The 17,567-nt window shown below is 38.8% G+C and overlaps 1 protein-coding gene across 2 annotated transcripts in view; it reads left to right on the forward strand.

Annotated features, from left to right (window-relative positions):
• The first annotated feature begins 419 nt into the window (after window positions 1-419).
• LOC105702533 (unconventional myosin-Va) overlaps window positions 420-17,567 on the forward strand; it is a 35,674-nt gene continuing 18,526 nt past the window's right edge. For both annotated transcript variants that reach the window (XM_012430171.1, XM_012430172.1), the window contains exon 1: window positions 420-880. In XM_012430171.1, the coding sequence (XP_012285594.1) occupies window positions 854-880 (27 nt within the window). In that variant the 5' untranslated portion in view covers window positions 420-853. The remainder of the gene's footprint in view (window positions 881-17,567) is intronic.

Genomic DNA, 17,567 nt, shown 5'->3' on the forward strand with positions numbered 1-17,567 from the left:
ATCGCGCGACCCTGCCCGTGAGCAATCTCCCAACTCATCTCTGCCACCACCGTCAACAGCCGCATGGTATTACCATCACGAGTACGTGAGTCGCCAACGGCGATAGGTAGATGGCACCGCCATCGCGAGTGCGCGAGCCCCTAGCAGAAATCAGCAGAAATTCATTGCGCCGCCCTTCGGGGCAAAAAACGGTGAAAGCTAACGTACGAAACCAGAGGGCAGCACAGGATGCGATCGCGCGACTCTGCCCGTAAGCAATCTCCCAACTCATCTCTGGTATCGACAGGTTGCGGAAGAGAGAGGGCACGTTCAGTCGCCGCGGAGTGGGGGTGGAGAGAGGCTGCCGAGTGGTGTGAGCCGGCCGATCGACGAGTTGCGTGTAGTGGGCGTAGTAGTAGGTAAGGTCGAGGACTGGTCGGCTTGCGGCGGAGTGGGACGAGGGCGCAGGATCGCTGGCAGCCCGGTGGCCGAAAACCAGCTGTGCTGGTGGGTGCTCGCGAGTGCTCCGGTGAGTGCTGGTGCGCGACCCGCGTCCTCTGTCAACCCTGTCAACACTATCGACACTATAGGTACCGTTACCACTGATCCGTCGGTATTCCCGATATTCTCGATATCCTCGATATCCCCGATATCCTCGATATCCTCGTCGACGATATCGACACCGTTGACAGGTAACGCGCCGTGCCACCTGGCGGACACGCCAAAGCGGATCTCGCGAAGGTCTCCAGGGAAGATGTAGTGCCTGTCCCCGGAGAAGGTGACCTCGGCGCGCGGCCGGATGCCCTAGAGGCGAGAAAAACCTAGAGCCCCCGAAGCCGTCGCCCGACTCGCCAGCTGGCTGCCGACCGTCGACATGACGACGAGGGAGCTCTACGTCAAGGTACCGCCTCCGATTGGCCGCGGCCCGCGAATCTGGAGCAGACACCACGTCGGCTCGGAGCCGGGACTTCCTCGGGGAGATCGATAGGACGCGGGCCGAGATGCCGTGCCGCGGAACTCCCGTGACCGGAGAATCGTCGCGGTCGTAGGAAATTAAGCTGACGAGATATTGACTTATTTTCTTTCACCTTTCTTTGGAATATCTTAGATCATTCCGAGTCTCTTCTAAACCGCGTTATCCGTGGACTGTTTTTGAGAATTCGCTTTTCTTTCGCTTGTCGGGTCCCAAGTGTGCATTGGTTTTTCGAAATGGGATTTCTTATAACACGGTTCTATGTGTAAGTCGCGTGTTATGAAAGGGACCCGTTTCGGAAAGTGAGACGGGTTTCTTTTATATTTCTTTGTTTTCTTGCAGTTAAGATGACATGAAAGGGTCATTATNGTCAAAATATTTATAATACTTTTATTCAAACTAGGTGCACCGAATAATTTGAAACTTTAACACGTGATTATGGAGGCCCTAAGGAAGAACGCGATGCTTGTGAACTTCATTTAAAAAAAAGAGAAACATTTTTTTTTAGCCTAAACTAAAACCAAAATCATATTTTTTTGTGAAAAGTGAAATTTTACGAGCATCGCGTCCTTTCTCAGGGCCTCCATAATCGCGTGTTAGAATTTCAGATAATTCGGAGCACCCGGTTTGGAGAAATGTTTGATAAATATGTTGACTTTTTGGTAGGTACGTGTATATATATATATATATATATATATAATATCTCACAATTTCATATCACTTTAAGACTTATTTTATCCGTAGCCTTTAAATGGTTAAAAGACGTTTTTTAACGCTGAAAGTGAGGTATGAGTACGAGTCTCACTCCTCTTTTTTTTTTGTTTACGTTAATCGATACATGGAAAACCATGTTCTTGATGAATTATGTATAGAAAAAGGAAATTCCGTAAGTTGAGGAAGACTCGGAGGAAACTGTTTTCAACTCGTGTTTCTCCTATCTCTTTTACAGTATACGCTAATTCGCTACATTGAAAGTCTTAGACCCTACCTGGAGGAAACAATGAACGTTGAAAGGACTGTGAGGAAATCAGTTTTAACTCGCGTTTTTCTTGGTCTTTTTTTCCCCCTGGCGCTAATTTGCCGCTTTCGAAAGCCCCTTCGGGGATGTATACGGAGAAGAAAATTCGCACGGGCTGAAAAACTGAAAGCTGAATCGGTTTACGAGGGAATAAATTTTCATTTGTGTCTTTTTCGTCTGTCACGCTAATTAACCCGATTCAGAATTGCGCTTCTATGTGTCCACGAAGCAGAGAACTCTCGTGAGTTTAATCCTTTGAAGACGGAGCCATTTCGACATACGGGCGAAATTCGTCTGACCGTGCAGGCAATATTGGACCTAACGTCGGCCGCCTTTAGGCGCTCTTAGTAGCCAAAAGGTTAAAAACGAAAGGGATTATGATAGAGTAAATGTGAATTCCCGTTGTTTATTTTTTTTTTGTTATTTATGTTTCTCCTCCGACGTTCAAAATTGTCTTCGAATTATGTTACGATATTTTTGAAGGCCTTAAAGGGGGGATTTTTCGATTTTTCGTTTTCTTGTTTTCTATTTATGCTGATTTCTTTCATTCAATATCATCGTTTTAAGGTGTCCGGGACTGCGAACTGAAGAAATTCACGGGAGAAGTGATAAGACATTTAGCAGATTATGGGGAAATAATAAACGCTAATTCAGGTTTATTTCTTATTCGCGGTAATTTCTTGCGTTTCAAATCGTACATTAACGATGCCTTCGGGAAGAAAAATTTGCATAAACAGGGATGGTGAAAAAACTCTTCGTGAGAAGTGATAAGCACTCGGCGGATTACGCGGGAATAAGCACGAATTCACGCTCAGTTGTTAATTACGCTCCAGGTTAAAAATCATTCTCCGTTGCCTTCCTGAAAATAATATTCCCGCAAACTGTGAGGTCGATGATACGCGAGAAGTTATAATCATTCGGGAAATGACGGAGGAATAAACTTGAATTCTTTGTTTATTTACGCTAACTTTCGATATTGAAGACCATATACTGCAATGTCTTCACCGAAGAGAAATTGCTCAAACTATAATTCGAAAGAACTCACGCGGGACGTGACAACAATTCAGGAGATAACGTAGGAATAAACTCGAATTCTTTGTTTATTTACGCTAATTTTCAATATTAAAGATCATGCACTGCAATGTCTTCACCGAAAAAAAATTGCTCTAACTGTAAAGGCGAAAGAACTCACGCGGGACGTGATAACCATTAAGGAGATAACGTAGGAATAAACTCGAATTCTTTGTTTATTTACTCTAATTTCCAATATTAAAAATTGTACTACAATGTCTTCACCGATGAAAAATCGCACAAACCGTAAAGGCGAAGGAACTCGGGCGAGACGTGATAACCATTCAAGAGATAACGTAGGAATAAACTCGAATTCTTTGTTTATTTACTCTAATTTTCAATATTAAAAATTGTACTACAATGAACCGATGAAAAATTTCGCAAACCATAAAGGCGGAAGAACTCAGGCGAGACGTGGTAATAGAGGAATAAACTCGAATCCTTTGTTTATTTCCGCTAATTTCCAACATTAAAGATCATATACTCCAATGTCTTCACCGAAGAAGAATCGCGCAAACCGTAAAGGCGAAGGAACTCTGGCGAGACGTGATAACCATTTAAGAGATAACGTAGGAATAAACTCGAATTCTTTGTTTATTTACGATAATTCCCGACATTAAAAGTCACATTCTCGAAGGCCGCGAGGCGGAGAACGCGCGCGAGCCGTGAAGGGGAGATAACTCGCATGAGCTGAGAAGCAGAGAACACCGAAGAAGGCCTTGAGGAGTGAAACCAGATTTTGGTTGAAAATACAATCTAATACCTTTACTTTCCGTCCGCTAATCCGAGACCTTCTCAAAGTCGCGCATTTAGTCTGAATTGCCTGTCCATTAAATACCGATTTCGTCAACAAGGCCGAATTCAATGAATCGCCTTTGCAGATTACTTAAAGGGTTACACCACTTTGACCCACCCAAAAATTACGGTTTTTCAAGAATTTTTTTTTCAAGAATTAAAACGTTTTTATCCAAATTAAAGTACCGTAAGGTATTATACTACTATTAAACAACAAAATATATTTTTTTTGTATTTTTTTATTTACAAAAATGGCGGCTTGAAAGCCGATTTACCGGAGCGCTGCGAAAATCGATGATCGTGCGATGGGCTCGATAACTCAGTCCAGGTTTGAGCTAGAACAATGAACGAAAAAGAATTAGTTTCTGTACCCCAAAAGCTAGCGAAATACGTAGCCGTTTTCGAAAATGTGCATTTCTCACAAAATGGCATCGATTTGAAAGGAAAGATGCGTATTTTGCCATAAATTTCGTTAATTAATGTTGTATCAAAAATGCGAATATCAATACATTGAAAAAACCATACGTATTTCGCTAGATAAACTTATCACGAATAGAATAAAAAAGACTGAAGACGATTGATTGAAAATTGGCGGATCTAGAATGCCCACCGATTTTTAAAATGCAGTTTTAAGAAAAAACCGTTTAAAGTATAAACGCGAAAAATAAACGCGCAAAAATTGTTTTGATTTTTTTAATATTTCAAAGTGGTATAACCCCTTAAGATCGGCTGGAACGAAATTTGGTTTCTCGCAGAAGTCGAACCTGTCGCGAAGGAGAGTGAAAGAATTCTCGTGGGAAGAAGAAGAAAAAAGAAAAAGAGCTAATTCCTTTCCGTCGAATTCCCAACACGTGCTACCTGTTCTTCGCTCTCTAGGTCGCCTTTCTCTCATCGGCATGAAACGAGGTGCTCTCGTCAATTGTCACGGTAGAGGCCTAAGGGTCACTGGGCCGAATGCGCGTGCGCGAGACGGAATCGTGCGAGTTCGGTTCTTTTTTTTTCCCCCGAGTATGTCACGGTTCGATACACCACGTGTCTCGATTTATTCGAAATTCAATCTTTCTCTCATCGACATGAACGAGGTGCTCTCGTAAATTGTCACGGTAGAGGCCTAAGGGTCACTGGGCCAAATGCGCATGCGCGAGACGGAATCGGTCGAGTACGTTTCTTTCATTTCTTTTTTTTTTTCCCCAGTATGTGATGATTCGATATACGAAGTGTCTCGATTTATCCGCAGTTCAATTATCTTTCTCTCATCGACATGACCGAGGTACACTCCTTAATTGTCACGGTAGAAGCCAAAGGGTCACTGGGCCAAATGCGCATGTGCGAGACAGAATCGGTCGAGTACGTTTCTTTCATTTCTTTTTTTCCCCAGTATGTGATGATTCGATACACGAAGTGTCTCGATTTATCCGAAGTTCAATTATCTTTCTCTCATCGACATGAATAGGGTGCTCTCGTATATTGTCACGGTACAGGCCTAAGGGTCACTGGGCCGAATGCGCATGCGCGAAACGGAATCGCTCGAGTATGATTCTTTCTATTTTTTTTTGTTCACTTCATACAAAATTGTCATCATTCAACTTGCAATACCAATGATTCCCACAAAATTCATTTCGATGAAGTCAAGAAATTTTTTTAGCAAGAAGCATTTAGATCGATGCAAATTATTAATCTCGTCTAGAAAATAAATTTCTCTCTCAGAGTAGTCGCCGGACACGTGTGCACTAGGTACGATCGTTTACGTTCGACCTTTTTTTTTTTTCAGTCTTGGTCGGAATAATGATCTGATGTGCCTAAAGTGGATCGTCATTCGTTTTCTGGATCGCTTCGGGGACGTGTAACCTTCTTCGATTAGGTTCTGGGTCAAACATTTCCAACAATTCTCGTTCACCCAGACGACCGACTTTTTACCCTCATTCTAAATTTCCTGATATTCAATGTTCGTTAATTACCAATCCAGTCGAAGGGTCAATGAATGTAACGTATGTCTATTAGATAGGTCCTTTAAAGTGCATTCTTTGTCTGACCGAAATGTAACAGCCAGGACTACTAAAAATGGACAATTCGTGCCCTACATTACTCCTGGGACGTGTAGCGATTTTTTTTTTTTTCGTTTGGCTTTCAGGTCAAACTCTCAATAATTCTTCTTCGCCCAGACATTCGGCTTCCATATTTGTCCCGACTTTCCTGGAAAACGATCATTTAACCCTTTGAACCCGGAGCCATCTCGACATATGAGCGAGATTCGTCTGATCGTGCAGGCAATAGTGGACCAAACGTCGGACGCCTTTAGCCGCTCTTAGTAGCCAAAGGGTTAAATCGTTCAGTTTCACCCCATATACGTTGCAACGTTGGCAAAAACCGTGATTTACAAGTCAGGTTTTTCTTTTCACTTTTAAGCTGAATCTTATCCCATTTAAGTAGCTTTCATTACTTTTTTTTTATGTAGAATTTTTCGATGTTCATGATATGAGCGAAATTTCTGTAATAATATATCATAATATAATATCATTATACGTATATATAATTAAATGGATAAACAAAAGACATTGTAAGTCGTTAGTTTTACAACTCATCCGTAAAATGATATTATATTATGATATATTATTACAGGAATTTCCCTCGTGCCATGAACATCGATAAATTGTACATAAAAAATACCATTTAAATTATATGTATGGGACAAAGCAATCGGTAAACCATTTTGCAATGTTTCCTCGGAGAGTTGTAATGAAAATGGGGTGCGAAACTTTGGCAGAAACGTTTTCAAGGCATCGAGAAACTTTTCCTTTTCTTAATCGATTGCATTAAATAATCTTGAATAAAACGGGGAAAAATACCCGGGGTCTCTCGGTTCTTTTTTCTATAAAACTCAATACTGTTTTTTTTTCTTTTTTTTTCCCTTTAAAACAAAACCGGGTCTTAACTATCCTACAAGGAAGGGCCTTCATTGGTGAAGATATGTATAATGATATCCAATTTATCAAAAGTAGACCATTCACTTTATTGAGTGACTCAGGGATACCAATCAATTTCTTCGACGTTATTCTGCTATTATATAAATTATACAGGTTTTATTATACAGTACAGAGGTACATATTCGTAAAGGATGTTCAATGAAGGCCAGTTTATTGGAAATAGATCACTTTGCCTTCTAATTGGCTTCCCTGAAGATGCTCAACGGCGTCCTCGATATTATTTCACTAAGTCAGAAATTATAAACTTTTTATTATGATGGAAGTACGGGATGTGTTCGTAAAACATAAATATGATGATGTTCCGTTTACCGGAAATTGATAATTTATCCTCGTGATTGGCTTTCCCAAGAATGCGCAGCGACCTTATGAATGATATTCCATTATTATATTAACTATACATCTTTGATTACAACACGATTCAGGGAAATATTCGAAAAGCATAATTATAATGAGGTCCAGTTTACCGGAAAGTGATTATTTATCTTCTAAATTGGTCCTGCCGGAGATGCGCAACGGTTTCCTTGGTTATTATTTTATCATCATATGAAGCATCAATATTTCATTAAAAGACGATTACAGGAATTACTCTTGAAGCATAATTACAATGATGTCCAGTATATCGTAAATTGGTAACTTATCCTCCAGGCCAGTACTTATATAGACGCGGCCAACTCTTTTTTATATAGCAAATATTATACTATCATTTAAAGTTATAATATTTTGTTCTAAAACGAATAAGGATAAGTTCCGTAAACCAAAATTGTAATAGTGTATAGTTTACTGGAAATTGATCATTCACCCTTTAAACTCATTCCCTGAGGATGCACAACGAGCGTCATTGGTCATTATTTTACAATCATAAAAATTATAAATATTTAATTGAAAAACGAATAAGGGAAATACTTACTAAGCATAAATACAATGATGTTTAGTTTACCGGAAATGAATTATTTTCTCCCCGGAGTGGTTCTTCCGAAGTGGGATCTTCGTTGTTATTCCGTCATATAAGTTACAAATACTTTATCATAAATCGAATAAATGAAATACTCGTGAAGTATAAGTTTGCCGGAAACAGAATATAAAATTGAAATCACTGTCGCACTTAATTCCCTTTTACGCCGACTTCAAACTGTCGATCTTGAAATATGTTTTATACTCTCCCTTACAACTGCTAGATAGATAAGTTTCCATTAATAAAAATAAATTACAGGCATAAATATTATTTTATACCTTTTGGACATACTTTCCTTTCTTTTTTTGGGGGTTTATATATTTTTTCTTGGCTCCTGTGGGGTCGTTTTTTGGTTGTAAATATTTTTCCATAAAACTGTGATAGAGGAAATATTTGTAAAGCGTAATTACAACGTAGTGCGTACTGAAAACGGAATATTTAAACTAGAAATGAACTCGGGATGAGCAGCTACATTTTCCGACGACTTTTCCTTTTCTTTTTGGAGATGGTTCACATATTTTTTAAAATATTTTAGTCACGCAACTTGATGAAAGGACGACGAGCGAGCGCTTTCCTTGGTTCCGGGAGAAACTGGGACCGGATGCTGATTAAAAGTATTTTATCATAAAATGAATAGGAGGAATACTCGTAAAGTGTAATTACAACGTAGTCCGGTTAACCGGAAACGGAGCACTCGCTGTGGAGATGAGTCCGGGACCTCTTCCGGGGAAATTTTCGGCCTCGCGATCTGGTGCTCCTAGACTCAAGTAGAAAAACAATATTGCTTAACCCTTTTAGTGCCGGAGGCCGGTATAATTTTGCAAAATGTTCAGAAATTTTATTGGGTAAATATTCGAATTTGTTAAATGACCAGTATTTATATATACGAAAATCAATATTTAACCCTTTTAGTACCGGGCGAAGAAGAGGTGCTTATGCGAAGATAACCGGCCGAATTTTACGATTTTACTAGGATTTGGAAAAAGGCTCATAAAAACCAAACGAAAAGCAATATTTACATAATTCAAAAAGCAGGATATTAAGGACAAAATAGAGAATAAAACAGTGACGCTAATTTGTCTATATTAATTGAAAATTACATAAATAACAAAGGTATAAGTGATAAAAAAAAAAAAGAAAAATTGTTCTCTGTTTCAAAACGTAATTGCACATAGGAAAAGTCATCTTTTTATCATAAATTTATATAGACCGTTTATTGCAAAGTATATACTTTAAATTTCCAATATATTTTTTAACAAAATAAGTAATATTGCACGAGAAACATAAAAAATAACTCCAAGGCACATGGTAGGCGCCGGACGGCTTATCTCATCCGAAACAACTAATTGTTATAGGTAGGTTATAGGTTGTTATAGGTATCGTTATTTTAATTCTCTCTTAATAAAATTAGACTATTTATAACGTATTATAAATTTATTTTGAGATGGAGATCTCTCGAAAAGCGAATAGTAAAGCGCTACAATGTGCGGGCCGATATATCGGCTCTGGCACTTTTCGCCAGTGCAGCGAGGGCCGATATATCGGCCTCCGGCGCTAAAAGGGTTAAGTACGCGACGAAATTAAGAAAGCGAGGCTTAAGCGATAAAGAAATAAATCGCCCTTCTCGGAAGGTTTGGAAAAGTCTGCGACTCGATGGTTTCCATGTGAGTCGAGAGCGACAGAAGGGCGCCCTTAAAGAAGAGACCTCTAAAACATCGAAAAAGGGAGACGAGCGCCTTGACCACGAGAGTTCTATGGCGGTCCTCCACCCTTGGCGGAGAGGTTATGATGGCGAGGTTCAAGGGGAGGTACGCTCGTACCGTTAGCGTAGTCGAATTGATTTGCTGACTAATATAAATCTAATTCTAAATTATCCTTACGGTATTGGATCTATCGGGGACGATCTAGGGAGAGTTGGCTTCCGTAATCGTCCGACGACTCGGGGCGCTCGAGATTAGTCGGGTTACGAGAATCCTTTCTCCTTTCGAGGCGTAATGTCGGCCCGTTAAAGTCCGCGTCCACGTCGGGTGCCTTTCACGCTTACGAGACGTTTCCGTTCGCACGCGAGAGAGGAAACCACCCTCAGGAAAAATGTCAATCGTGGGAGAGAGATTTCCCTTTCACGCGGGAAATTCCGACCGAGCGGAAGCGAGAGAGGGAATCGCTTCCGCGACAAAAGCGCCACGGGGGATTTCATCAGTTGCCCGGGAAATTCAATTTTCCGAGCTAGTCCGCGAATGGCTGTTATGGAGAGAGAGAGAAAAAAAAGGACGGAAAAAAGTGGGGGTACCTTGGGAATGTTTTTTCTCGTGTACGTACGTGAATTTAATGCATCATTTCATCGCCTTCTTTGGCGAATAAACCGGTTGGAAAGGTCGCGGTTTCTCGTAAATGCGGCTTTGGCCCTGAAAAGGAGGAAAACAAAATGGCGGCGAGTTTATCCAAGGGGAATTCCCTTCTCTTACCTGTTCATTCTTTTCCCGGAGAGAGAACGGTGGGCGAGGGCGCAAGGTCAGAAAATGTCCGACTCGGGATTCCTAACCTCTCTTGACCTCCGACGGCGGGAGAAAGGTCAGGAAACGCGCGAGAGAGGGAAAGACCTGACCCCGATTTCGGCCGCGCCCACTAGTGGCGCCATCTAGCGGACGCCCTCGCGATCGATTTCAATTTTCGGAGCGCCAATGGGGCTTTGCCCTCACTCTCTGCCTCTCTGATAGCCAATCAAACGTCGAGGGTTCTCGGCTAACCAATCGGAATCGTTCCGCACCAAATATCTACCAATATGTGACTTTATAGATTTCGTCGACATATTTTGTTTCACATCTCTTTCATCAGCTTTCACATCTCTAAATCTGCCCTAGAACAATTATCTAATACTTTATCTCAATTAAAACTTTATCGAACATAACCATTGCACCTCGCAAAATAATCCCTAAAACAATATTGTTTGCAATAATACAAAAAACAATATTGTTAGATAATTGTTCGGATGAGAAAACGGTAAATATACGATGTTAGATGTATTTATACATTTTCTAATTTTTAATTCTTCCATTTTGCGTTCTTCTATATGAAACTTAAGTTACGATTGCATTGTCTCTGTAATATCACATTCAGCATCGGAATTGAATTGCAGAAAATTATAACGTAATATTGCATTAAATTCAAGTAAAAATCCATCAAAACGGTAAATATACATTGCCCTAGAACAATTATCTAATACTTTATCTCAATTAAAACTTTATCGAACATAACCATTGCACCTCGCGAAATAATCCCTAAAACAATATTCCAATGCTTTATCTCATTTAAGGTGATATGAAAGAGTCAGCCCTAGTAGCATAGAATAATTTCTAAATATTTCTTTGTAATCTTTGCTAAATATCCCAAGCGACAGATTTTGTTTAAGATTTCTTGTAGATTTCATTCAAAGATATATGATATATTTGTTGAAAATCTCAGTGACATATTTAGTTTCAATAATTTATAAACATATAGAGCAATTATATTTTTTAATCTACGAACATAATAGAAATACATTTTTTACTTCACGACTATTTTCGAACACTTCATGTGGTATCAAAAAACACGAGAAATTTATCCAATATTTTCGTTTCGCTATCGCATTATGGGAGCAAGACGTGTGATTTTGATTTTAAATCTTTTTAAAACGTTTATAATGTATTCGGCAGATAATATTTAAGAAATACTTGTATTAAAATGAAACGAAATGTCTTGTACATCTGGTAGAAAAATATTATGAAAACACACGGAGGTAATATTATATAAATATTATAGAGATAATATTCTAAAGGAAACGTTTTGCAGAGATCTAATCTCAAATGTCTGCTAAATATTTACAAAATGTGCGATATTCGTTAAATATATAGAAAATATAGGATAAATATTTTGTGCTACTAGGGAGCCTATATATTTTTGAGAAGTCAAATCGTTGGGGGGAGTATTTCCCGAATGGGGGTATCGATTAGTTTGAAAATTTCCCACGGGAACGTGGAGGCCTTAAAGTAGGTCTTGAAACTCGTGAAATTTCATTTTTCATACGAAATTTATTTATTTATCATGGACTGGAACCAACGTGCGTGATCCGTGCACGCTTTCGATGTTTTACGCTTCTTGGAGGCTTAGGTGCTCGGTATTCTCGGGTTGGGACGATCGGTTAGTCGTGGCCCAATTAATCGCGTTGCGTTCGCGTATGACTCACCTTCGGTTGGCCCTGAGTGATAACGAGTAGCCGATATCTACGCGAACCTCCCACTTCGACTAGCGCGTTTCCTGGATACGCGATCGGCGGAAGATCAAAGCCAAACTAGGGTATTTTCCGATTACCAGAAAAGGAGACACGAGTATTATTTAAGATACGAATACTTCAATTATGATTTATATATATATGTATATAATATTTTTATTAATGGGAACGTATAGAGACAATAAGCGATACACTAATAAAAGTCCATGGAAATTTACATAGATTTTTACGCATATCGTAACTTAAGTTTCACATAGAAGGACGTAAAATGGAAGAATTACGAATAAGAAAATGTATAAATACACCTAACATCGTATATTTACCGTATTGGAGGATTTCTACTTGAATTTAATGTAATATTATGTTATAATTTTCTACAATTCAACTCAGATGCTGAATGTGATATTACAGAGACAGTGCAATTTTACTGTAATTTATTGTGGCATCTAAGTAACGATTGATTACTAATTATTGAATATGTAAATTTATATCGACATTATTATCAGTGTATGCAAATTATAATTGAAGAAGGAACATCGGGAGGAACATCGCACATGAAACAACTGTTTGTTTTTAACAAAAGCTGCTTTTATATTAATTCATTGACGATTAAAGTAACTGCAATTTGTTAACAGTAATTAATTTTAATAATTGTATTATTTAATATATCGTTAAAATGCATTTGTTAGTTAGAAAGATATTTATGCGAAATACATAACGGCGGCTGTAAATCTAATAGCATCTCCGTTGGCACTTTTAATTAACGAAAGTAAAATTGTCCTGCTTGGCGATGTAATCGGAAGAGTCGAATCAAAATGCAGAATCAGCTGTTTCGGGTGTTGTAACATTTTTTCCTCTCCAATGTTGACTAAATAATTCACGTTTCGGGAACCCGAGCAGCCATTCGAGTTCGCACTTGACGTCAGGAGCGACTGCGAAGATTATTTGCATACCGCTGATTAGGTATCGCCAAATCGCCAGAAGCGAGGAAGACTTATAAAAGCGATCTCTATTAATCCGACATAACTCTTATCGGCTGATTACGTCGATACTGAATCAACAAGTCTATATCAGGGTTGAATGAAGTGTGTCTAGAAGAATAGACTCGTAATTAGCAATTTACTATCGCAACAGTTTACAGTTCCTTTAACCCTTTTTGAACACGGAGCCATTTCGACATATGGGCGAAATTCGTCTGACCGTGCAGGCAATATTGAACCAAACGTCGGGCACCTTTAGGCGCTCTTAGTAGCCAAAGGGTTAAGCCGAATCAGAAAAGAATTTTCTTCATTTCTTTAAGTAATTTTATCCATTTATTCATATAATTTATTCACCGATTTATTTATCCACTGAATATGTCATTTTCTTTTTGTCGAATTTCATGATTTATGAAATTTCGAATTTCTATTTTCTTGGATTATCGAATTTTTTTCATCGATAAGTGAGGTTATCTGAAATATCTGAAAAATGGGCGTCGCCTTAAAATGTCGAGATAAACCAGAGCTAGCAATCACGATTAGAGGTAGTTAACGATAACGTACACTTTTGCATTGAAATCAATTTAAATTATGTCTTAATAAAAATCTCATTTATATATGTCTCTAATGATAATTGCGCATATTTTCTGGGCCGACAAAAGAATATCAGGAATTAAACTGTCTACACACTTACGAAATATTCGTAGCTTCATTTGACGCGATAAAACTAGGGTCATTGTGATATTCAAGAGAAGTCTTAGTTTATTAAAACGGTAGCTGGATTTAATTTTTTGTTCCTTTTTTGCGCTTAAAGAATCTCTTTGTTTTTCAAGTATAAGGAATAAGGAAGATGCGCACATCTCGTTGCTAAATAGAGGTCGTGATAGTTGAAGTTGGACATTTTTTTTATAAATATTGGAGAATTATGTAGTTTATGAAATACTTCTGGCAGGTTCGATATGGAAAAGAGTCCAATTTTTTAATTACATGGAGAGAAAAAGGACAACTCATGATAGCTCAAGTTGGACATTGTTTTTAGAAATATTGCCGAATTATGTAGTTTATGAAATACTTCTGCCAAGGTTCAGTGTGGAAAAAAGTCCAATTTTTTAATTACATAGAAAAGAAAAAGAAAGCCGTAGTTTATCGGTAATAGTTAGAGGTGCTTGTTTTTACGATATAATTTACTAATAATGAGAATAGAGGCGACTTACGATATCTTTCTGATATCTCTCACGTAGAACAATTGTGTGATATGAGAACGGCCGTAGTTCATTGATCGTAGTTATTAAATTTAATTTCTTTGTTGTAGATAGCTGAAGTCGGACATTGTTTTTAGAAGTATTGTAGAATTATGTAATTTATGAAATACTTCTGCGAAGGTTCGGTGTGGAGAAAAGTCCAATTTTTTAATTACATGGAGAACAAAAAAGAAAACCGTAGTTTATCGATAATAGTTAGAAGTGCTTGTTTTTACGATATAATTTACTAATAATAGGAATAGAGGCGACTTACGATATCTTTCTGACATCTTTCATGCAGAATAATTGTGTAATACGAGAACGGCCGTAGTTCATTGATTGTAGTTATTAGATTTAATTTCTCTCTTGTTGAGCGATCTTTCTCGACAAGACCAGGGTAGATTTGCTTTTCGCATTATTTAACGACAACCAGTGAGATAATCGGCATCAGAAATTTAATATCAAAGAGGGGAAATACATTCTGCTGGGAAACGGAAGGGAACAAAATGGCGGCTTGTGAAATATTTCCGACACGGTTCGACGTGGAAAAAGTCGCACTGTTGGGATACAGGAGAGAAGCCGTAGTTTGTTGGTGGTCGGCTGGCAAAGCGACTACTCGACACGCAGACAATTTCAAATACACCGGCGTGCATGTACGGTACACATCAGCCGGCATGTACACATGTATTATCTAATAAGTCTATATAGAATAAATACACATATATATATCTGCACAGGGTACTCGAGTATATCTACGGAAACACGCGAAGGTGTATACAGGGTGTCCCAGAATGGACGTTCAGGAAACACGGGACACGATTCCGCAAAACAAGTTAGACAATAAAAGAGTATATTAAATTTCTCCGCAATACATCATTTTCGTGGTAGCTTATCGAATGAAATCAGTCGCATAGAAAGTTTAGTCTAGAGGTTCTTAAGGTGATGTGAAACACCTCGAGGAACCTGATCGACGTCGATAAAGAAGATTTTTCTAAATGCCTACGTTGCCGACGTTCGTTTTTATATTGACAGCTGTGTCGAATTATATTGGGTATTGTACCAAATGGCATACTCCACCTGTCGTTTTCGTACAATAAATATTAAGAAATCGAAGTAAAACTTCAGAAATCCTCTGGATTCATGCTTTCTGAGGTCCTAATTGATTGCAAAGGGACCCCCTGCGCCATCTGTGATTTCCAGGTCAATTAAATTTTCCCGCCAAGACCTCGTATTCCCATGGTTTTGGCATAGAAGCGCATACAACACTTTTTTTTGCCTTTACCTCGTTCAAATGCGAGTTTATCGATTACCAGAGTGTTCTAAATTGTCGTAAAATTGTCCTGACCCTTTAATGTCTCATATCGGAGCAGCGTGTCCGTGTGAGTGTATGTAAATGCGCGCAAAATATATGCAGACACTGATAAAGTATCTCTGGTTAACCCTGTACATGCGTATATTGTGTTGTTACATAAAGGATGCTCTGAATAAATTTCCTAAACACGAAGTCGCGTTTTTTTTTTTATTTTTCGCAGCGTAAAAGTATCACCGCTGAGGAGGATAGAAAAGTTCCGCCGGCCTATTAATTTCATTCGGCACTTGGCCGATTATTAATTTATTCCATTATGCAAGAGATAAGCGAGACGAGGCGAAGGTAAGACAGCGAAAGTAAAGTTCACGGCCGGTTCTCCTGCTTGCCGGCCGTGTAATTGAGCGTTCCGTATTGCATTTTGCTAGCCCGTGAAAATTTCCTCGTAACAAAGTGCTTCGCCATCCGGAGGAGCCTCTCGGTTCCGCATTTTCAGCAGGAATTGCAAGACGAACACGTAGGCTGCACTGCCTTGAAAATCTGAGAAACTTCTCTCACAAGGAAGGTATCCCAGGTCGATCTCTCCGATTTGATATCTTTTATAATATGTTGTAGTAGACTAGAAACTAAGCGACACGTATTTTTTTATATCTGCCATTAAACACCTTAAGGGGGTGAAACCACCATCCAAAGTAAGGCCTGTGAGGGGTGGCTCACCCCTTAATTTTTTTTTTTAATTGAGAAAATTATATTTTTCATTTCTCGTTATGAGAAAGCTTTTCCAGGTGGACTGGTTAAAAAATATTATGTTCTTGTGGGTGAAACTGCCAAATCGCCCCTTGACATGTCTTACATTGGAAGGTGGTTTCACCCCCTTAAAGTGTTTAATGACAGATAAAAAAAAATACCTGTCGCTTGGTTTTTAGTCTACTATAACATATTATAAAAGAAATGAAATCGGAGAGATCGATTTTTTATCTGCCATTAAACACTTGAAGGGGGTGAAACCACCATCCAAAGTAAGGCCTGNCCCTTAATTTTTGTTTCTTCTTAATTCCGAAAATTATATTTATCATTTCTCGTTATGAGAAAGCTTTTCCAGGTCGATTGGTTAAAAAATATGTTCTTGTGGGTGAAACTGCCAAATCGCCCCTTGACATGTCTTAATTTGGAAGGTGATTTCACCCCCTTAAAGTGTTTAATGACAGAAACAAATGTCGGTAACGAGACGAGCCATCTTATGTTCCCACTTGAGTATTGAATACGACATGACCACCAAAAAGGGTATAGATGAATTTTGTTTTCTCGACGTCGATTAAATTTCTCAGCGCCTTTCATGTCATCTTAATCGCTTTACCCTCCATTAGGCTGTTACTCATTTATTCCGCAAAGCGTTTATCTGTTATACACGCCAGTTTTTCTGCCCGCTGGGTGTGTAATTGAGCGTCTCGCATTTCTTTTCACCGACCCGTGAAAACTTTCCCGCAACAAAGGGCAGCTCCGCCATTTACAGCCGCTCGGTTCCAGAATTTGCACAGGAATTCCGATAAGCGCGGGCAGGCAGCCGTGCAAATTCTTAGCTACTTCCTCCAAAGCTCCCTATAACGTTAAACAACGATATTAAATTAATTATATGCTTCTTCAATGGGGTCAACGACACTTAAGCAATAATCAACTCTTACTTTGTCAAGAGAAAAAAGTTACCGAGACATACACTTACGAATCGTTTCAAAATTCTTGAATAAAGTAACTTTGTAACGCTTGTAAAATATTTATTCGAGACGTCCGGGAAATTGGGAAAAAAATACTTCTAATAAAGGATTAGATAATGTCTCCAATTAATTATTATCTCTTTTCTTATTCTTAATTCTCACGAGGGTTTCGCATACGTATTTCTTGCATATTTTCGTTGTTAGTTTTATGACCTTAATGATTTTGTCGACCGCAAATGTTCCTTATAACCAAAAGCGTTCCGCGACTTCGATATAATTATGAATCACTGAA

This window comes from Orussus abietinus, unplaced genomic scaffold (genome assembly GCF_000612105.2).
Source record: "Orussus abietinus isolate OABI.00-Male unplaced genomic scaffold, Oabi_2.0 scaffold362, whole genome shotgun sequence".
Taxonomy (NCBI): Eukaryota; Metazoa; Arthropoda; class Insecta; order Hymenoptera; family Orussidae; genus Orussus; species Orussus abietinus.